Raw genomic sequence first — 22,812 nt, forward strand, 5'->3', positions numbered from 1 at the left:
TAGAATCTTCCAGAACAGCGGATGAGACATTGTCCCGGGAGGCGGAGGAAAAGAGAGCAAGGAAATATTGAGGCCCTTTTTCCTATCATGAGAGTCAGGCAACCCTGTGAACAGCACAAGAGGCGGGCGGTGAAGAGGAAGGACCCCAAGTGTGGGAGGGGCCAGAAGGAATTGCCAGCGCGGCAGTGGCGCGAGCTATGGCTGCAGGGGCGGGGCCGACTCAGACGCAGTCCCAGGCGCAGGGTGGGAGGCGGGGCCAGTGCGGAGATGGACAAGGGGGCGTTCCGGGAAAGGGCCTGCGTGGCGCAGAGTTAGAGGCCGAGCCTGCGCAGTGAGAGGCGGGGCCAGAGGCTGGACTCGGGGGCTGGAAGGCCAGACTCCTGGGTCGAGGGAGGAGGGTCTTGGAGGCCCGGACTCCCCTGGAGATCTGAGGAGTGTCTTTCAACTGACATGATTGTAAAAGTTTTTTTCAAAGATATTAAATGAAACTTCTCTACTTCAGACCCACTGTCCAGAGTCGCCATTGTGGGCTTTTTGCTTTATGATGTACACACACACGTTATGGGTAAAGATGCTTTTTTTTTTTTTTTTTAACTCCAGTAGTCTCATAAGTAGTCTCTCCCCATCGTACACAGAGTGACCTCATTCCTTAAGCAGTGGCAAAGTATTCCCTTGTGTGACTAGAACACGCTTTGTTTAGCTGGTTCCCTTGGTCATTGGGATTGTTTTCTTCCTTCTAGTGAGGAGACTCCTCCATGAAGCCTGTGGTCTGAAGTAAAAGGAAGAGACTTAAACTCTGCACTTAAGTAACACATTTCGTTCACTGGTTCCTGCTTCCCTCAGAGGAATGCAAAGTCCTCACTGTGGCCCACAAGGCCCAGAGTGACCTGTTCCCTGTTCCCTTTCTGCCCTCATTTCCTTCCTCTCTCTCCCTTGCTCAGGGCTACACTAGCACATTGGCCTCCCTGGTCTTCCTGGAACCTGCCAAGGACATGTCAACCCCAGGACCTTTGCATTTGCTGATTCCTCTGCCTGGAACTCTTTCCCCCAATCAATCCCCATAACTCTCTTCCTCTCTTCAGTCCTGTTTCTGCTCAGATGTCACCTTAGCATAGAGCCCTCACCCATCTGCTCCATACAACAGACCTCTCCTTTCCAGACTGTTCTCCCTTACCCTCTGTTATTTTTCTTCATAGCTCTTATCTCCTAACATATCTATTTGTGGGCATGTTTTTCTTCTTTTTGGCTCCCTGCTGAATTATCAATTCCTTAAAGACTAGGATTTGTGTCCAGTTGGGTCACTCCTGTAGACCCCGTGTCTGGCACATAGTTGCAGCTCACTTTTTGTTAAAAATGAACACATTGGAGAGCCTTTTGTGGGAGACAAGAGAAAGAGTTATTGTAACAACACTTAATGAGCACATACTATGGACTAAACTCTAACTAGATTAAGGTACAATTGGCTTTCTGTATCCACAGTTTCCACATACACAATTTCGACCAACCACGGATCGAAAAAATTGGGGGAAAAAAGAGCTCCGGAAAGTTCCCCAAACCGAAACTTGAATTTGCTGTGTGTCCCAGCAACTATTTGCATAGCATTTACATTATATTTATAACTATTTACATAGCAATTACATTGTATTACATATTATAAGTAATCTAGAGATGATTTAAAATGTACAGGAGGATGTGCATAGGTTACATGAAAATACCCTGCAATTTTATATAGGGGACTTGAGCATCCCCGGATTGCGTTATCCAAGGGGGGGGGGGTGGTCCTGGAACCAATTCCCTCCGGATACCGAGGGACAACTGTACTGTCATTGTCCTCCAAACCATATGCAAAAATTGGCTACATATAACAGCCTTTAAAATAAATAAATAGAGAAGGAGTGGGATGCTATAGCAAAAAAAACTTAAGTTAAAAAAAGGAATAGACCTGAATTGGGCTAGGGGAGGAGAAAGGGAGTGGTGGCAGGAGGTGCTGGCAAAGGCACGAGGTGAAGTGTCGGTGCAAGGAGAATTAACCTCAGGAGGGGCAAATTATCAGGGGTCACAAAAGTGAAGGATGAGCCCAAAGAGCTTGGAGAGAATCAGCTATTCAACACACATTGACTGAGCACCATCTGTATGCCAGGAACCAGGAACCAGCCTGTTTGCTGACACCTCCTGTCTCTTTCCCTCCCGAGTCTCTCCCTCACCTATCCCTGTACCCCAGAGGGCTCAAGGGATGGCCCCAGAGAGGCGTGGCATTTCCAGGGAACACTTACAAGGTACTGAACTTAAAAGAATGTTCTGGGTGAAAAACGCAGATTATTTGAAAATACAGATCATTAATCTGAGTTGGAGGGATGTTTCAGAGGGGACTGAGGGGGCTGGAGAGCAGGGTTGGCAGGAGCTCGGCAGGGAGCCGTGGGAGCAGGCCCGAGGTGGGGACATCCTCATTTCTTAAGTCCAGATGGCCTGGATTGCCAGGAGGGACCAGAAATTCATGTAGTTCAGATAGGAAAAGAAACCTGGGGGAAGGAAGAGAGCAAAGGGGGTGAGGCGTAGAGTTCACCAGCCCCAGCCTGACCCCAGTCCTTTCTCCAAGCCCAGCTATATCTCCTATCATGTCCCCAAATGCATGTCTAAACCCAAACTCAGCCCCAGCCCCTAAACTGTCCCCAAACTCAACACCACTCTCTACACTGTCCCCAACCCATTCCCAAATTCAAACCCGACCCCACCGCTACATCCAGCCCTAGGCCTATCCCCAATCCCACCTCCCTACTCAATCCAGTCCTCCCAGTCCACAATCCCCTTCCCATCCCACACCCTAACCCACCCTGTCCCCATCTGCACCCTTGAACACATGCCCAAACCCCAAACCCAACCCCACCCCAGCCCAGACCAGTCATCAGGAAGAGGAAGACGCCAATCCATGCCAGGTAGAAGCTGCACCCCAGCTTGTAGGTCATGCCTTCTTGCAGGTACTCATGGGCCTGCATCAGGTAGAAGAGGATACCCAATATCATGCTGGTTCCTGTATGAGTACAGGTGTTAGGAGGCCAGGCATCAGGTGTGTGAGGACCCCTGCCCATAGTTGTGTGGCTGCCAGGGTCTTGTTCCTTATTTTCCCACTTGCTTTTACCTCCATGAACCTCTGCTCACAGGCAGGAAAACAGGCTCCTGACAATGTCTTGGTGGAGGACACTGGGAGGGCAAGACTTGGTGTTTAACCAGGCAATGGTGATGTCTAAAACCACAGGCTTTGGAGCTAACAGACTGGAACTCATGTCCCGTTTCTGTATCCCACCTTAGGGCAGCCTCTGTATCCCCCCTTAGGGCAGCCACTCCGTCTCTCTGAGCCTCATTTCCCTCATCTGTAAAGTGGGCATAATCGTAGGACCCATCTCCTTGGGCTGTCTTGAGGAGTTATTGAGATTGGCACATTCCCTGGCACACAGTGTGTCCTCAAGAATTGAGATTATTAAGAATTCCCTGGTTGTCCAGTGGTTAGGGCTCCGTGCTTCCACTGCAGGGGTCACAGGTTCGATCCCTGGCCGGGGAAATAAGATCGTGCATGCCGCGCAGTGCAGCCAAAAAAAAAAAAAAAAAAAAAAAAAGAATTGAGATTATTATCACTATATTGGGTCTTTAATTTTGGGCTTCTGAGGCAGTGACAAGAAACTTAGTCATTCTGGATATTTTAATTTTATTTTGAAATGACATGAATTAAAGATAATTTGTGAAAAGGAAAAGACTCGTTTTTTCCCCTCTCAGGTAATGGAGAACTGGGTAATTTTTTCTTTGTTATTGAAAAATAATATAGGAGGTGTTTTCCATTTCATTAAAAGGGGGAATGGGCAGAAATGTTTCTCTTTTTTTGGCCATGCCACGCGGCATGCGGGATCTTAGTTCCTCGACCAGGGATCGAACCCATGCCCCCTGCCCTGGAAGCATGGAGTCTTAACCACTGGACTGCCGGGGAAGTCCCAGAAATGATTTTCTTATAGAAAAAAATGTCCTATTTTAGATGACATATAACAGGGGTGTTTTCTACACTTTGTACCTTATGTTTAAACAGTTGGGAAGATTTACTAGACAAACTGGATAAATACCATTTACTAACAAGAAAACAGGAAGTTGAGTGTTCTCTCTTCTTGGCCTTACTATCACTCTCCAAGAATGTTCTTTTGATGCAACTGAAAGTTGTGAACAAGTATTACAAAAGACAGGAACACAATATCCTGCATTTCCAAATTAAATTGCCCCCCTTTTTCCAAAAAGTGTAATTTGGCATGCAAATGAAAAACTAAACTATTCTAATCAGACTATCGTTTCTGAGTTATTTGGAAGGGAGTGGGAGGACTATCATGGTAAGGATGTGTGCAAAGTTAAACAGCTACAGTCACGTACTGACATTTTCTAATTCAATCCTCACTACCTCTCACGTGGTAGGAAATTTTATTATCCCCATCCTACAGATGAGAAAACTGTGGCTCAGAAACATTAAGTAGCTTGAACAAAGTCACAGAGCTGGTGGTGGTGGTGAGATAGGATGTGGGATGGGGTTAGAACTGAACATGGGGTTGAGTCTTGGGTAGTTGGAGTCTGAGTGATGGACATTAAGGTTGAGGCCTGAGTTTTGGGGATGGGCATGAGTTGTGGTTGGGGATGAGGATGGATTGGAGATGGGTAAGAAGATGGGGCTGGGAATGCGCTGGGTTGAGTTTGAGAGTGAGATCCACAGGGGATAAGGATACGGTTGCAGTTGAGGTTGGGGATTAAGAAGAAGATGGGATCAGAGATAAATTGGGGTTGAGTTTGAGATTGAGATTCATAGGCGATGGGGTGGGTTGCATTTGGAATGAGTCTTGAGGAGGGTTAGGCATGGAGTTGGGTGTTGAGGTTTGCAAAGGGGTTGGAGATGGTAATAGGGATGGTTTGGAGATTGGAAAGAAGACAAAATTGGAATGGGGGTGGGGATGGAGATGGACATTACAGAAGGGAATGTGAATGAGTTTGAGATTTGTTGATGATGGAGATGGGAGGTGAAGTGGAGGCTGGTATTGGGGCTGGAGATGGGGCTGGATTGGAAGTTGATCTTTGTTATTGGGATGGGTTAGAGGTTTGGAGGGAGATAGGCTTGGGGTTGGGGATGAAGGTGAGGATGGGGATGGGATCGAGGTACTCCTTGACTTGGTTCCTCAGGGAAGGATCTCAGTGCCGTGCCTGTGAGGAGGCTGAGGATGACATTGGAGAAGTCCAGCATGGGCATGTTGGAACTGGTGAAGAAGATGATGTTTATGAGAATGATGCAGAGGATGAAGCCGGCAATGCTGGCGATGAGGAGGAAGGCCTGGGCAAAGTCCAACAAGTCTGGGGAAGGAAGAGAATCAGGAACACCAAGATGGGCCCTCAGGCCCCGAGCACGGGGGAGAGGGTCTCCAGGGAGTCTGGGAGTATTCTTAAGCCCTCTCCCTTGAACATTCTTCATCCCTCTTTTAAGAAAATTGAAACTGGGCCCTAGAGAAAGGATATTGAGGCAGATGCCTTTGGCATTGAGGGTACACACCCCAGGTCAGTAAGGACAGGTTCTTGGGCAGTGACAAGTGGGGTGGGCATTGAGAAACCAACTTGATGCGATGAGGACAGATTCCTTGGGGTGAAAAAGCCTCAGGATAGTGAATAAGATGCTAAGGTTGTGAGAACTGTGAGGATGGGTAGCATGCAGGTGAGAAGGAGCATAGGGCAGTGAGGATGGTTCTGAGGCAGTGAGGACCCTTCCAGGGGGAAGGGAGGACCATCATGAAGAGGGGAGGGCTAACCCGGGGCAGTGAGGACCCACCCAGGGGAGGCAGAAAGGGGTCTCTGGAACAAAGAGGAAAGAGGGGTCCCAGGAATGGTGAGTATAAGGCAGGCCTTACAAACATTCTGGTCGTACTCATCCAGGCAGGAGATGTCAGAGCACCGCTCAAAGAAGATGGTATTGATGGGGATGGTCTGGGAGCCAGCAGGGGCCCCAGGGGGCGCCAGTGGCACCTGGAAGTGGATCCAGGGCTGGCCCAGACAGATGAGGCCGATGATTACCAAGCCGGCCAGGCTCAGCACCAGGCTCAGCTGGCAACTGATCTTCTTGGCCTCACGCAGCAGCCGCCAGCCCATGGGCAGCTGGGAATGGCTGAGTCTACACCTCTCCAGAAACCTGCAGCAGATTGCCCACCACCAGTGTCAGCAGCAAGTCCAGCCAGCCAGCCCAGGTCCAACTGTCAGAGTCCCACCCAGTCTAACTTTCAGACTCTACCTTCCCTATGTCCATTCTCCATTCCCTGTATCCGCCAGGTCCTACCTCTAGGACATGCTCACCCAGATACAGCCTCTAGGCTCCCTGGCCTCCGGATCTAGCTTCCAGGCCCTGCCACCCCCAAATGCAGTCTCCAGGTTGAATCATAGGTCCAGCCTCTATGCCAAGCCCCACCCAGGGCCAGCCTTCAGGTCCAGCTTTCAAGCCCTGCCACACCTAAGTCCAACCTCTAGTCTCATATACTGACCGTGCTTCTGGTCCCTGACTTTTGCCTGATACCCCTCCCCCAGAATTCTGGCCCCAAATCTGGCCTACTCCGTGGACTCCTGCCTCTTACCTGCCAGGACTGCTCTCAATGGAGCTGCCTGATGGTAGGCTGTGAATGTTGCTTTCTAGAGGATGTTCGTTGATTTGGGAGCCGTCCAAAGTGTCTTTGATACGCTCCTGGGAGGTCCAGATAATTGATTCGAAGCTTTTGACACTAGCCTCGGGGCTGAGAGTAATTGATGGGGGGACATCGACTCGGGCCCGGATTGGTGACTTGGAGCTTGGAAGACTTGAGTGGAAACTCTGGGTCATTGACTGGATACTAATTTGACTATTGAAGGTAACTGATTTTATTTTGGTCAGGGGCGTGCGAGCAGTTAATGAAGGGTTTTGGTTACTGAAGTGGCGAGTTTGGAAAACTGGTGGGACACCTCGGGTATGGAAACAGCGACTGTAGGTAATGGATGGTGTGTCTTGGACACTGGCCCGGTGACTGCTGATGATGGGTGTTGTGTCCTCAGCACTGAGTCGGTGACTGTTGATTGCTAGAGGGCCTTGGATAGTGACCCGGCGACCCTGAACATTGGGCAGGGGTCCTTGGATACTGACTCGACGGCTGTGGACAATGGGCAGGGGCTCTTGGATACTGACCCGGCGACCCTGAACAATGGGCTGTGAGTCTTGTGGACTGATCTGGGGCCTGAGGGTAGTTGACGAAGGGTCTTGGGTCTCGCGCTGGGTGTTGCTGGGAGCTACTGGAAGGGGCTCTGGCTGAGAGCTCTGCTGGCCAGATTGGGACCTCTGGGCCATGTAGAGATGCGGGACAAGGCCAGTCCCCAGAAGCACTCAACAACCTGCCAACTGCCTCATCCCCTCTTTCCAGGCATTTCCATGGCCACCCGGAAGTCCATTGGTCTCTCCGGGGCTCAGGCTCTGTCCCTTGGGGTTTGAATCTCTCCGTCCCCTCTTCTGTGTTTCTTGGTCTCTCCTGCTGTCCAAAGGCAGGCCTCAGGGCTTCAGTCTGGCCTGGCCTGGGGGCAGGGGGCCAGGTTCCATGACAGTTGGAGGGGTTCCAGGAGGTTGGGACGTTGGCCATGGACTCATCTTCCACCCTAGCCCCGTGTGAGAGATATGGGGGCTTGGGCTGGGTCAGGGTGGGCTCAGGGTAGGGTCTTGGTGGGGTCAGGACTGGGTCAAGAAGGGGTCATGGCTGGGTCAGAGAGGTGTCAGGACAGGGCAGGGGTCAGGGTGGAGGGCAGGGATCAATCAGAGTAGAGACAGAGTAGGATCAGAGAGGGGCCAGGGTGGGATCAAAGTGGGGTCTGAGTGGGGTAAGGCAGTAAAGGGAAGGGTCAGAGTGGAGACAACAGGGGCCAGAGGAGGGTCAGGGCTACACAGGGCTGTGTCAGGGCTGGATCATGGGCTTTGTCTGAGATCAATTCTTGCAGTTTCTGGAGGGCCTGAGATCTGAATTTCTGATTCCTTCCTCCTACCTGTTCCCACCCTTCCGCCGTCCCAGGGCCTTCTCTGAATCAATTTCATCCCTTGATTTCCATCTGAAGTTCTTTGTGTCTTCTTGCTCCCTTTCCTTCTCCTCTGTCTCTCCTCACCTTTCCCTGGGTCTCAGGGACCCTGAGAAGATTGGGCCTGTTCCCTGCCCTCAAAGACCTCCAATCTGGGTTTGGGGATTGGGAATTCCCTGGCAGTCCAGTGTTAGGACTCTGCACTTCCACTGCAGGGGGCATGGGTTCCATCCCTGGTTGGGGAACTAAGATACCACAAGCCACGTGATGTGGCCAAAAAATAAATAAATTTAAAAAATTATAAAATCTGGGATTGGGGAGAGGAGGCAGACCCACCTACAGCTCAAGAAGGGCTCAGGAGAGGTCAGCAGGGGTGCAAGCATCCCAAAGAGTGTGTGCTGCCTTTCCAGTCAGAAGTGGGGATTTTCCGAACTGTTCCTTCATCTTCTCCTTTGGCTCTAGTGAGGATCTTTTGGAAAAAATAAAACCCCGTAAACTTTTATATCCTTAATTACATGAATATCCACTTAACTGCTCTGTACCTCTGTTTCCTCGTCTGTGAGAGGAGACAATGATACTTCAGAGGGTTGTTATAAGGATGAGATGGGTTGATCACATGCAAGAGGGCTCAGAACCCATTGTAAGAAAAACCTGTCGAGTTTTTACATTTCATGGATATTGATTCAGTCCTAAAAGTTTCTTTCTCCATCTCCCAAGCTCCTTCCTGAGTTCCAGACTCAGAGACCCAACTTCCTCCGAAATCCACGTTGAGATGTACCGTAGAAGAAGAGAAGGGAATTACTATTACTGGGTACCACTAATGCATCCATCCCTTCATTCATTAATTCATGCACTCATTCATTATTCTTTTTAGTTAACAAGGAGCAAAGGCTCTGTACCAGGCAATAGGGATGCAGCGGGAAATAGAAGAGATGGGTTTCCTACCCTCATGGAAGACTGGCAGGGAAATAAATAGGGAAATAATAAATCCCAAGTCTAATGTGTGCACATACGAGAGAATTGCACATTGTACTGTGAGAGTGTTTAATGGGCAACCTGGCTAAGAATTGAGGCTGGGGGTGGGGTAGGGCTCAGGAAGGGAGATGTGGAGGAAGTGACACTGGAGGTGAGAGCGGTTGGGGCAGTCAGGGCCAAGTTGGAAGACTAGTGCCCCAGGTGGAGGGAGAAGCATGCATCAGAGCATGGACTCAGGGTGTAGAGGCCCCAGGGTAGCCTCCTGGTGTGTGGGAGGGACCCTGTGAAGTCCAGAGTAGCTGGAGGTAAGTGAGCAGTGCGGGGTCAGGGTCCCTGCCAGCTGGAAGGTTGGCAGATCACAGCCCTTGGTGAATGTCGGGTGCACCACCCGTGTTCACCCTTTCGACACCATGGGTCTTGGCCTTGTGAACACACTTTGGAACCTGTGTCATAGTTGTCTGTGTCCTGGGTTGGGATATGTGACAGGGATGGAGATAAGGGGATGACGTTGAGAGTGGAGATGGAGCTGGGCTTTGCAGAATAGGAAGCAGAGGATGAGGTTGGAGACAAAACAAGTGTTTGGGTTTAGGATGGGTAGAGGGTGGGAGAGGAGATGTGCATTAGGGTTAGAGATGGGAATGGAGTTGTGCTCAGGGTTTAGGACCGGGAGAATATTGGGGATGGCATGGGGCTGTGGATGGTGCTGGGATGGGACAGGAAACAGACATGGGGATGAAATTGGGATTGCGGTTTGGGTGGGGATGGGAAGATGGCTGTGGGTGGAAGGGGATTGAGAATGGGGTAAAAGGCAAGGTTGGGGTGGGGGTGGAGACGTGGCTGTGTTTGAAGATGGAGACTAGGATGCAACAGAGTGATGCAGGCAGAGCCAGGCCTCCAGAACTCTATTCTTTCCCAGCGGGACAAGCCTCTTCCTGGGAGGAAGACCGCAAGTTTGTCCTGCGGGGCTGGTGTCTTGTCTTCAACATCCTGGCGACCCTGTTGCTGCTCAGCATGTTGGATGGGCGCATGGCCTACCTGCAGGGCTCCTACACTGGCTACCTGGGCTTCTGGACCAACTGCGGGAAGCACAAGTGCGCCAGCCTGGGCCAAGTCACCGGTCAGTAGGAGCCTGGGCAGGCTTTGGGATGCTCTGGGGGCGGAGTGGTCTCTGGAGATGATCAGGAGAGAGAATCTCTGGGGGAATCTCTTTGGGTGTTCTTGGTTGGGGGGTGGAATCTTTAGAATTCTTGAGAGGGTCTCTGGAGATTCTCTGAAGGCCTTATGAGGGAGCTTCCTGGAGTTATATGTGGGCTTATGAGGATACAGGACGGTCATTGCTCATGGGAAGAAGAGCGTTACACTTGGCCGAAACCCAACCTGCCTCATGACTAGATGGCTAGACACCAGCATTCTCTCTCTCACTCTTTTGAAAATATTGTGGCCTCTCCCGTTGCGGAGCACAGGCTCCGGACGCGCAGGCTCAGCGGCCATGGCTCACGGGCCCAGCCGCTCCGCGGCATGTGGGATTTTCCCGGACCGGGGCACGAACTTGTGTCCCCTGCATCGGCAGGCGGACTCTCAACCACTGCGCCACCAGGGAAGCCCAGTGGGTTTTTTTTTTAAGATAACAAGAGCTTTCCAGCTCCTTCAGAAACATTTTGCTGTGTTTCCAGTGCTTTTGAGCATTGCCACAGAGGCAGCCCAGATCCTGGAGCCAGAGCTCTGGGTTTGAATCCTGGCTCAGACACTTGGTAACTGGGTGATCTTGGGCATATTCCTTCACCGCTGTGTGCCTCAGTTTCCTCATTTCTATAATGTCAGTGATAGTAGTACCAATTCATGGGCTGTTTGAGGAATACGTGAGTTAAAACACGTAAAGGAATTAGAACAGTGCCTGGCACACAGTAAGTGCTACACCCAGATTTCTTCTTCTTATTATAAGGATCCGCCACCCCACCAGCCAATGTACCTACCTTCATTTCAGATCTCAAATAAGTGCTCATAAAACTTCCAGAATATTGTGTGGTATTAATCTTATTTATTTACTTTGAGTATCTTTTTCTCTTATACCTCTCAAACTCAAGCTGGTTTCAAATTATGGAAAAGTCTGCAGGCATAAATTGTCCCTGCTTCGGGATCTGGGTGCTCAAAAGGTATCTGTCTCTTACCATCTCTCCTTGAAGGATTCTTTTCTGTTGGGCCCTCAGGCAAGCTGTGCTCATACAGTGGCGATGGGGCTCTCAGCAGCTCCCGGGTACCACTTTTTTCCTGTAAGCAATGATGAAGACAAGAGAATAAGTTTTCTTCTGTGGCCCTCACACAAAGGTCTCAGAATTAGCTCCGATGGGATCAGATTAACTACCCTGGGAATTCTCACTCCTCACTGAATCATTTGCTGTGGTCAGGAGGACGTCATGCTGTGTTTGGCTGTGTCTGAATCACATGCTTTTCTTAAGAGTCAATGGAGGGAGTCATTTCTGTCAGAATCACAAGGACAGAGGGTGGGCAGAGAGTTTCTCTGAACAGTATCAAGGTGCTTTTGCCAGAAGAATGGGAATGGATGCTGGGTGGGCAGAAGCAACTGTGCACAACTTCCCCCTCTATTTACAGTACTTTCTTTGAGCATGATTCCTCTTGGGGGATATATTCCCAAGAGCAGAATAGCAGTGCTTCAAAAGGGCTGATGAGGGCTTCCCTGGTGGCGCAGTGCTTGAGAGTCCGCCTGCCAATGCAGGGGACACGGGTTCGTGCCCCGGTCCGGGAAGATCCCACATGCCGTGGAGCGGCTGGGCCCATGAGCTATGGCTGCTGAGCCTGCACGTCCGGAGCCTGTGCTCCGCAACGGGAGAGGCCACGGCAGTGAGAGGTCTGCGTACCACAAAAGGGCTGATGAAATTTTGTAAGGCTTTGATATACACTCCCCATATGGAAGTCAGGATTCTCATGACAAGCAGCAGAAGCCAATTCAAGCTGGTTTAAACAGATAATAGATTTACACAGGATATCGCGGAGCTTATAGACTGTCTGTGAGGCCAGGGAACTGGGCTCCAGGGACTGAGTGATCAAGATTGTGCCGAAAGAGGCCTGAGGACTGGCTGACTGGTCACACACACTGGAGCTTGACGTGTGGAGCCCAGTCTCTCCAGGCCTGGACTCCACTGGGGAACCTCTTTGCTGCCCCAGGACCCCGGAGGTAGTTGCAGCCACCCCGACTAGAATAGAGTTCACGGCCATTTCTCCTGGCTGCTGATTCCAAGTTTAGCGTGGCTCTATTTTATTGGTGGAACCTGGTCACACGCTGAGGTCCTAGCAGTAAGAGGCTGGTTTCCTTGCTGGGAAGTGTGGATACAAACATTGGGAAATTCCCCAAACATAGGACTGGTGTTCAAAGGTGCTGGGAAGACAAAAAAGAATGGTGAATATTCATTACATTCCTCATTTGGTCTAAAATGTTAACTCTGTGTGGTTTTATTTGATTTTACTTTATTTTACTTTTTGGCTGCCCCATGCAGCTTTTGGGATCTTAGTTCCCCCACCAGGGATTGAACCCTGGGCCCTTGGCAGTGAAAGCGCAGAGTCCTAAGCACTGGACCGCCAGGGAATCCCTCTGTGTGGTTTAAAAATTTTTCCTTATTTTAAAATTTAAATGACTTTTATTTTATTTGAACAGGTAATATATTTACGTGGTTCAACATTTTAAAAAATGCAAACGTCTCCCTCTCATTTTTGTCCTCCGTCCCTCCCAGTCCCCCTTCCTGGGGGTGACCGATGTCACTGAGCCATTTTTAAGCTCTTGTGTTCTGCTAGTCATATTCTCTGCATATATGAGAAAATGGCTATGGTTATATACACATAAGAATATATATACATACACACATATGTAGGTATGTATTTATTTATATATCATTTTAAAACACACATGGTAGTATTACTGTTCTCTTTTAAAGGTAAATCACCATTTATTGAATGCTAAGGATATACAAAGCTTTGTGGTTGGCATAAAGAAATAACAAATAGGTTGTGAAGGTTTTAATTATTTTTTAGGTGCAGAAATTTAGGATTTTTATGTAGTCTAAATTCTCCACCTTTGCCTCTGTGACTTTACCAACTGCTCCTCAGCTTTGGGGAGTTCTTCTCCTTCTAGATTTTTGGTGAACATTCAATTATGGTTTTATGTGTGTGTGTGTGTGTGTGTGTGTGTGTGTGTTTGGGTTTGACTGTGATTTTGGTGGGTGGTATTCAGGCAGTACTGAATCCTGTGCTCCTGCCAGGAGCCTACAGAAGGGACCTGAATTAGTAAGTCTTTGGATCACAGGTGGTAGAAACTCTAACTTGAACTAGCTTGAGTGAAGGAATTTACAGGCTCACCTAAGTGAAAAAGTATGGGGGTAGAAATGCTTTCAGATATGGCTGCATTCAGCGGTCCAAGTGACTGCATCAGCCATTACTGTCTGTCTGTTTCTTGGTTACTTACTTGAGTGGGCTTCATTCTCAATGTAGTGGCAAGGCAGGATCCAGTTAGGAAAAAAAAATCATTCTAAGTGCTTCAGAGGGAAGTAAATATAGGGAATTGGTTTCATGGGTAATAGAAGAGCTGAGAAGCCGAGTAGGAATGGTGAGGCAAATCAGGGATTAGCAACTCAGGAAGCTGCTAGGCCCCTATGCCAGAAAGACAAAGGGAAGAAGTAGTATTACTGGAGCCTGGAAGTTGGAGCCATCTGGAAGGCATAGACTCACGCTGGGATTTGCTTAGAGGTGGCTACAATCACAGAAGAAATGCATCGATGGCTGAAGACACCGAGGCAGAGAGAGAAGAGGATAAATACCCCGGCTTGTCCTCTCCCCCTAGAGCCAGTCTTTTGCCAGTGCCTCCCATGAGCCAAACAGAGATAAGTCAGTGAGCAAAGGAGGCTGGGAAATGTAGTCCTTGTAATGCAGAACAGAGAAGGGTGGGGAATGAACCTGAAAGCAGACAGAAGAATGACCGGCATAACTGCTAACAACTCAGACCTCAGGTCCGGCAGGAAAAAAGAGTGCAGAAATTTCCTGCAAAAGTCCTGTGTGACTGGGTCACAAGGTGCCCCCAAACCAAGCATGGTGGCTAGAGCAATGCAACGTACTGACTGGCTTATAACTGGGACTCCAAGTGAGGAACGGCAGGAAGGCGAAATGCACGGTGCGGAGGTAAGCTGCAAATGGCCCTCCCTTCTGACCAAACTACAGAGTGGGCTTGTCTCTGGGATGACAAGAGCCAGGGACTTGAGTGTCATCTCAACTCTCTTTCTCTCCTCCTCTTGTCTGCTTTTTCTTCTTAGTTTTACTCTCTCAGTTCTCCTGTCACCTAGGAGGCTGGGTCCAAGGCTCAGGCAGCTACAAGCTCATAATCCTCTTGATTAGAGAAGAAAGAGCTGGTCCCTGACAGCTTCAGTTAGAAAAAGTCCCTGGAAAGAGCTTGATTGGTTTGGCTTTGGTCATGTGCCCATGTTTGAGCCAATCACCACTGTCTGGGTCATGAGGCACTGTGATTGGCTCAGCCAGAGTCACATGACTACCTCTGTGGCCCCAGAGGGCAGGGTATGTCATGAAAAACTCTCAACCAGGATTATGTGATTGATCCTGAGAGCACTACTGCTATTTTGTAATATGTGCAGTTTGCCAGAAACAAAGCAAATGGAGTCTTAGCTCATTTGGCTGAAATAGTCTTGCACTGCTCAAAAGTAGGCAAAGTAGGAAAGGGCTAAAAGGGAGAAGTGTAATTCTCAGAAGGAGCTGAAACTCCTGTCATACTGAAATGCAAATTGGATAAATATCAATTTTAAACCGAGTGTGATTACGTCTTTTAGGTACTTTGGTTTTAGAGTATTTGGAAATTTTCTTGTGTGTACATCTGTGTGTGTGCTCTGAGGGATGTCAGGAGGGTGATTTGGAGAATGTCTGGGAGGGGCTCTAGGGTGTGAATGGGGGTGACATTGGGATACCTGGGGAGGTCTGGGGGTGTGAGTGGGGTCATTAGGGAAACTTGGGGTAAGAGTGGGAGAGAAGTAGCGTGACTTTAGAGGTGATTAAAGTAACTAAGGGTGCTATTGGGAGTGCCTGGGATTGGTATGGAAGGTATTAATGTGATTTGCTGTGGGGCATCTTTTGGGAGTATGAATAACCTTAGGGGTGACCGTGGGGATGACTCTAGAAATAATAGAGATGATTCTGTGGGGTGAACTTGAGGATGTGAGTGGGGGTGACTCAAGGGTCATCTGTGGGGTTACCTTGGAGGTATCTGTGGAGTTGATCATGAGAGTGTCTAGGATTGACTTTGGGGTAAGAGAGGGTGATTTGGGACAACTTGGAGGGTGCAAGTGGGGGTGACTTTTTAAAAAATTGAGATATAGTTGACCTATAGTATTATATAATTTCAGGTGTACAACATAGTGATTCACAATTTTTAAAGAAAGTGGGTTTTTAAAGACTTTGGGTTAACTTTATGGGTACATGGGGTTGACTTTGTGAGAGTGGGAGTCATTTTGGGGTTTCAAGGAGGTGACTGGTGAGGGCAGTGGGGGTGATTTTGAGGATGTCTGTAGCTAAAATTTGGGGGTGTGTGTTGGGGATGTTGCTCAGGGCTGTCGGTGGGGATGAGTTGGGAGGGTGACCTTGGAGAGTATCTGGGGGTGACTCTGGGGCATTCCCCCCTTTCCTTCCAGTTCTCATCCACATGAGCATGGGCTTCATGATCCTGGCCCTGATCCTGTGTCTAGTTCTCCTCCTGGCCATGGGGTTCTCCTTCCGACCAGTGTTCCGCCGCCTTAACAAGGCTGACCTCATCTTCAGTTCCCTCAGCTTTTGCATCGGTGAGTGTTTCCCTGGGGGAAGGGGTGCCCTCCCTACCGCAGCATCTCTCCCCGGGGCTCTCTTTCTGGCTTTGGGGAGGTGTGTCTCAGAGTTTCTGTCCTGCTGGGTCTCTGTCTTTGAATGCCTCTTGGGCTCTCTGTCCCACCCTCCCTGTGTGTTTCTCAGTTCTGTAACCTTCTCAGTCGGGGTGAGTGTGCTGGGCCTCTCACTCTCTTCCTCGTTCCCACTCTTTTTTTCCGCCCCCTCCTGGTATCTTTCTGTCTGTCTTGTGTGTGTGTTTGCGCGCGCCCTTGTCAGGGAGGGTGGGAGAGGATGTCTCTCTTTTCTCCTTCTGGGGGCCTCGGGGTCCCTGTCCAGCCTCGTGTCCATCTCTGGCCCCACCCCAGTGCAGGGCTCCTGGTTGTCCTCAGCCTGACGCTCTTTGTAGCCAACTGCGAGACGCTCCAACCGAGGCCACAGGTGTCCTACCTGGTGACCACCTACCTGTGCTGGGGCGCCGGCGCCTTGACGCTGTGGGCCGGTGAGGAAGGGGCGGGGTCTCGGCAGGGCAGGGGGCGGAACCCGGGGAGAATACCAGGCAGGGCTTCTGGCCAGATTGGGGCGGACCCCCGGGGAGGTCAGCCTCGAGGGACAGGGCGGGGCCTAGGGCGGGGCCTAGGGCGGGGTTCGGAGTCCACCAGCCCATCTGGCCCCCACCCCCAGGAACCCTGAGCTACTTAAACTACGTGGGCATGTGGGGCAAAAGGGGGCCCTCCAAGGAGCTGCGGGTGAGCCACCGCCGGTGCGTCTCGCACCAGAACACCCTGAAGTCCATGTCAGAACAGCAGCAGTCACACCCAGACTCCAGGAGCACCGAGGAAGAGCCCAGTTCACTTCCTCCCCCAAGAACGCCCGTCTAAAGCCTCTCTAAGCAATCGCACCCCAGCTTCTCAGGACACTGACGCCTAACCGCCGCCAGGTGCCGGGCCCACCCATCTCATCTTGGCCACGCGCCCGAGATTAGACTTCCCTGGAGGTCCCACTCCCTAAGCACCCTCCAAGAACAGGTGACAAAGCCCCACCCCTCGAGCCAGGGCCCTCCCTTTGCGGCTCTGTCCCCGCCCCGAGTCCTCATCCTGCCCCCACCCCGGAAGTCCAACACCGCCCCCTCCAGTTCTGCACTCCGCCTGTGCTGTGTGGCCCCGCCCCCGAGCCTAGCTAGGCCCCGCCCCCAGGTGTCCAGCCCTCGCTGGCCGTGGCCCGAAGCCGCACTTCGTCATAGGAATTCCTACCCCTCCGAGGGCCAGCACCGCCCCAAGATGTCCAGTCTTGCCCCGGGCCGACACGACACTGCCCAGCATTTGATGTAGCCCCTCTCCTCGGCGGAACACACCCCTCCCCAGGGAGGCGTGGCTTGCAATTATACCCCCCGCCCCTTCCTGGCTTTCCTGCCACAATAAAACGTGGGCCCTATCTCTCAAGAGTCCGAGCCTCCGTTTCGTGCTCTCCCCCAGGGCAGAGTGGGGCTCAGAGTTCTTGCCTTGTCCTTTGGGGTCTGAGCCTTTCTCTGCCTCTTTGTCCACACCTGCCTCTGATCCTTCCTTTCCCCCCTGATCATAACTGCACATCTCCCGCCGAGAGAGACCGGGAGGGCTGGGGAGGCTCTAGTCTGGGCCGGATGGGTCCCGAGTTCCCAGGTGTCTAGCGTCTGGAAGGCCAAATGACACCAGGAATTGATGCATATTCGATTTTACTGGGGGTAAGGGACAGGGCGGGGGCATTCAGGGGTTGTCAGCCATGGTCTTCTTGATCCAATCCACATACAAAATCACTCTGGTGTAGACGGAGGGCTTATTGGGGGCACCACACGGGATGTGGCCCCATGACGTGATTCCCTGAAACATACCCTCGCAGATCAGCGGGCCCCCTGAGTCACCCTACAGCACAAGGGGGAGGGGGAGAGTGTGGGAGAGGTTAGCTGGGCCTGGGGGTCTCCAGCACTTGGACCTGGGTGCACAGATCCAGACAGTGACTCCCCATCTCTGGGGAAAGAGACAATTGTCTCCAGAGTCCACTCCCAGAAGAACATGAGTGGGGATTCCAACAGAGGGGACAGTGGCTGCCAATGGGGATGGGACCTCAGGGTCCAGTTTCTTCCCCGGGTTGGGGGGGGGGAGGATCCAGGAGGAGGATGGTCCCTGCAGAAAGATCAGTGGGGAGGACCCATCTATAGGACACTCCCACCCTCAGGGCTCATGTCAGATGTCACCTCTCCGGAGAAGCTTTCTCTGACTGGACAGTAAGCATGTGTTAGAGGAACAGGTGAACTATTATGTGCAGGATACCGGGAGGGGGATACAGGAAGGAAAGGGGGCAGAGAGCTACAGCTGGGAAGCTATGGAGACAGATGCCTGCCTAGCTCTGAACCCCAGTCCAGAATCTGAGTGCCCTCCCCCAGCACTTCAAGGCTCCGGGGGACAGGCTGGCTCACCACGCAGGTGTCCTTGCCGCCCTCCAGGTGTCCAGCACACAGCATGAACTCTGTCACCTTCTCGGGGTGGGCATTGGCACACACCTCATTGGACAGGACAGTAAGGTTCACACACTGGAGATCATCTGGGTAAATGACTACAGGCCAGGGAGAAACACGGCTGTGGCCAGACCCCACCCCCTCCGCCCTCCTCCCCCAGACTCCGGAGTCCAGGTCCCCAGCCCGCTCCTCCCTTACACCCAGGTGCCTGGGCTCCAGGCTGCACGGTGTGGCCCTGGCATACACTTATCTGGTTCGATGCTGCCCCAGCCAGAGGCATAGCAGGTGCTCCCCCGTCGGGGTTCCTCGGTGGGCAGCTCCAGGACCTGCACATCCTCTGTGATCTGGACGGGCCTCTCCAGGCGGAGCAGCATGAGGTCATGGCTGTAGTCCTCCCCTGGGGAGAGGGTGTCGTTCTTCAGGAGGCTCAGGTCGAAATCGGGGTGTGGAAAGTCCTTACTGACATGGGCAAACTGGGCTGTGTCTTCGTCCTCAAACAGGTTGTGGCGACCCAGCCAGAGCTGGTAATTGCTGGTGAAGGAGAGGATGGAGACGATGAGAATGAGAGAGGAGGTAGAAAGGGAGGGCACGAGGAAGGGTCCGAAATGAGAAAGAGAAACAGGAAGCGGGGAGAGAGGGAGAGAGAGGGAGAGAGAGACCGAGGGAAGATACCGAGTCACAGAAAACAGAGAGACTGCGAGTAACTAGATGAAAGAATGTGACAATGTCACAGACAGACAGACTGAAATGGAGTCAAAGAAGAGCTTAGAACAGTAGAGAGGGTGGGAAGGATGGAGGGGAGGCAGGGAGATAGAGGGAGCGCATAGGAGACAGGAGGAGGAAGAGACAGAGACCGTGAAGAACAGACTAAAAAAAGAGGCAGGGAGGGAAAAAACAGAACGAGGCAGGAGAGTGAGAAACGGACCAAGTGAGGAAGGGAGGAGGAAGGAAGAAGAGAGAATGAGAAATAGAGGCAGAGGAGGCAAAGGGGTGAGAGAGAGGGAGAGAAAGCGGAGGAGCACAGGAGGGGGCGGGGGCGGGGGCGGGGCGACCAGCTCAGCCGCAGCTGGGGCTGCGGGGCTGGTTCCCCAGCAGGCGGGTGGCCTGGCCCCCAGCCCAAGGTCGGCGTCCCCTTCCTGCCCCAGCTCCCTCTCTCCTCTTCTCCTTCCTCCTCCTTCCTCCTTCCCTCCGCTGCCCCCACCCAGCTCCAGCTGACACTAGACCTTCTCTGTGTCCCCCTGGAGTGGATGATTGGCCTGGAGCGAGGGGCTGCCCAGGGATGGATACTCTCTTCCACTTCTCTGGGGTGGAGGTGTGCTCAGTAGTGATGGGAGAGGGAGTGAGGCAGAGAGACAGGGCAGAGAGATGGAGGATGAGACACAGGTGACAGAGATGGCAGCAGACACTTGAGATGGACAGAGACAGGGAGAGACACAGAGAAATGGAGACAGAAGAGAGAGGGAGAGAGACACCAATCATAGTCACACAGGCAGACCCACAGCAGAGCCAGTTACTGAGACACACACAGACATAGGACAGAGGCAGACCCAGAAAGAGAGACAACAGGAGAGACCCAAGAGACCCAGGCAACCACGGAGAGGGCTTCCCTGGGGTCATCCCGTCTCAGCCCTGCCCCTCTCCTTGTGACCCTGGATCACAACCTTCCCTCTCTGCCTCAGGTCCCCCAGCCTCCCCTGAGGTTATCCGAGGGGACAGTGCTGGCTGCTTAATCCTGGGTGTGCCCCCCTCTCCAGATCCCCTGCCCCTACGCACTCGCTCATGCAGTGAGCAGCTGTGAGCACCCACTGGGGGGCCACCAGGACACCTCCACACTGGAAGCTGCTGAAATGGTACAGAGCCACCTGCCAGGGCTGGGAATGCTTCTTACACTCATGGCCTCCTATGATCCGGGACTGGATAGGGGGCACAGCACCTGTGGATGGGGGTGCTGGGTCAGGTCGGGTGGAGTTAGCAATGGGGCTAAGAGACTGGGCTAGGAGAGGGAGCTGAGCTGTGTGATTGGAGGTTCGGGGGGGAGAGGACCAGAGCTGGGGGTCTGAACATGGGCCAGGGGCGTTGGGAAGGGCCTGGAATTCTGGAGCCATCCCTGGGATTGTGGGTTGGTGGCTGGTCCTGGGTGTGGAGACTACGCTGAGTGCAGAGCTGACCCCCGGGATTAGGGTAGGGAACAGCAAGACAGCATCTGGAGCAGGCATTTGGTGAGGGGGTTGGGTGATTTGGGTTCTTGGACTGGGGGACAGGAGGCTATGGGTTCTGAGAGGGGAAACCAAGGATAGAGGCACCAAGAGACGAGGTCAGAGGCTGCAGGAGGAGGGATTTGGAGGATTAAGGGGCTCTCAGGCTGATGAAATGGTTAGGGCTTGGGTTGAGCTTTTGGGCTTCTGGAAAGAATGCAGATCTGGGCATTAGGTTAGAGGGGCCAAGAAGAGCATCTGGGGAATTTGGGGGGTCCTGGATTGGGGCTGGGAGATATGGGGTTCCAGATCAAAGAATGGATGAAAGGATTAGGCTGGGAAAGGGGTCCTGTGATCTAGGAATGGCATTCTAACAAGAGCAAGGGCCCCGGGACCAGGTTGGGGTCAGACTGGGAGGGAACTCAGGAGAAGGGAGAGTGAAATAACAGTCATTCTGGAATCGAGTGATTCTCACGGGGTTGGGGTTCATGGTCTGAGGCTACTGGAGGGTTCTGGGGTTTTCTTGGGAGCAGCGCCAGGACAGGAATGGAGGAGGAGGCATCTCAGGGGCCAAACAGCTGTGGAAACACAGAGAGAACTCACTTGATGTGGGGTTTCGGAATCAGATGTTGGGATACCTAGGGCAGGACAGCTGGGCTGGGAAGGTCCGTGTTGGGATCCTGGTGGGCGGGTTCCCAGAAAACCAGAGCTGCACAGGACAAATTCTGGGTGGTAAAGGGCTGGAGCTTGGGGAAGGATGGAAATTCTCCAAGGAAAGGAGCATGTGATTGTGGGTCCTGGATGTTTTTCCTGGGGGAAATGACCGGGGCTGTGGGATGAGGGTTCTGGAGCAAAGCGGTGAGGAAGCGACATTTGCAGAACCCACCCCCCGATACCAGATGGGAGGCTACCTAGTCACAGACCAGAAAGTCTGTTTTTGAAGAAGCACAGGTGTCTACTGAAATTTGGGGTCCTGGGGGATGGCGGGGGACCAGATGTCAGGACTGAAGGAGCTAGTGGGGAGCTGACAGATGGAAGGGGAAACTCACCAGGGTGTGGATGGATTTGGGGCCTCAAGAGCCGGATCCCTGGGCCATAGAGAACTAGGGATAGGAGGGGGTGATGAGGGTCCCAGAATCTGATGGGTTTGGGGGGCTCCTTGGAAGAGAGAGACAGAGATGGCCCAGGATCTGCCCCTTTAGTAAAGTGGGTGGGGGCAGGGATGTGAGTGGGGAAGAGGAGCAAAGTCTGATTATTCCCGAGGGCGTAATATTCCCGAGGGAGCAGAGACCTAGTGCAGAGCAAGGTGACACTGAGGAGGGGGTCAGGTTGGATTTTAGGGTGGGGCTGGGAGAGAGAAGAGAGAGCCTGGTGTCCTGGTCTGGGCTAGACTGGGTCGCAGGGGTGCAGGCTGCGGTGCCATGTGGGAGGGCAAGGAGTCATGGAGCGGGGCCGGGGGGCAGCAGGAGACGCGGGGCCCAGCCGCCCTCCCACATCTTCCCCACTATCTCACCAGTCCCTGCCAGGGACAGGGCAAGGCACAGAACCGGGAAGCACATGACGACACAGGTGTCCAGGGGCAGGCAGGCGGTGAGCTTGGAGCTGGGGAGCCTCCCTGAGGAGGCTTTTAAAGCCCTCACTCCCCCAGGGCCCCACCCCTGCCCTGCTGGCACCCAGATGCTGGCCAAGGCCCTGCCTCTGCCTCCTGGGGGCCGGACAACCCTCTCCCACACCCAGAGCTTGTGGAAGGGGCGGGAGAGGGAGCAGCTGTTGCTCTGCAGGCCCTCAGTCGCACTGCAAGCATTCCTGGGGCCTGAAGCCAGACAGGGCAGGGCCTGGAGTTCCTGAGACCTTGCTCCTGGGGACCGAGCCAGTGAGGGGAGGTGGAGGTGGGGCAGGTGGGAGCAGAAACAGCAAAGGTGGACGAACCATTGACCTCCAACACAAAACCCCATATACCTTCACCCCAAGGAAGGCTATGGACCCCCAAGACCCAATATACCCTCAAATACCATCAGTGGGGCTCTGATTCCTTTCTCCCTGCACCACTTCTAGCCAAAGATACAAGCTTCTCAGCTTCTAGAACCCCCTGGAACGTAAGCCTTTGCTTTCAGAATGCCCTGCCTCTTGCACTCCTAGATTTGGGATCCAGGCCCCTACATCTACTCTTTCTTTCATAATAAAATCTTAGGCACCCCTCACCAA

General features: G+C 52.4%; 1 protein-coding gene across 1 annotated transcript; it reads right to left on the reverse strand.

Moving 5' to 3' along the window:
• Positions 1-17,645: 17,645 nt before the first annotated feature.
• On the reverse strand, positions 17,646-22,166 carry KLK1 (kallikrein 1; the record flags this gene model as incomplete). The annotated part of the gene is made up of 5 exons (XM_081216239.1): positions 17,646-17,819; positions 18,374-18,510; positions 18,657-18,943; positions 20,186-20,345; positions 22,121-22,166. 5 exons carry the CDS (start codon positions 22,164-22,166, stop codon positions 17,664-17,666), a joined length of 786 nt encoding a protein of 261 aa, XP_081072365.1. The 3' UTR covers positions 17,646-17,663.
• Positions 22,167-22,812: the final 646 nt, after the last annotated feature.

Source organism: Mesoplodon bidens (genome assembly GCF_964165515.1).
Source record: "Mesoplodon bidens genome assembly, chromosome: 18".
NCBI classification, from domain to species: Eukaryota; Metazoa; Chordata; class Mammalia; order Artiodactyla; family Ziphiidae; genus Mesoplodon; species Mesoplodon bidens.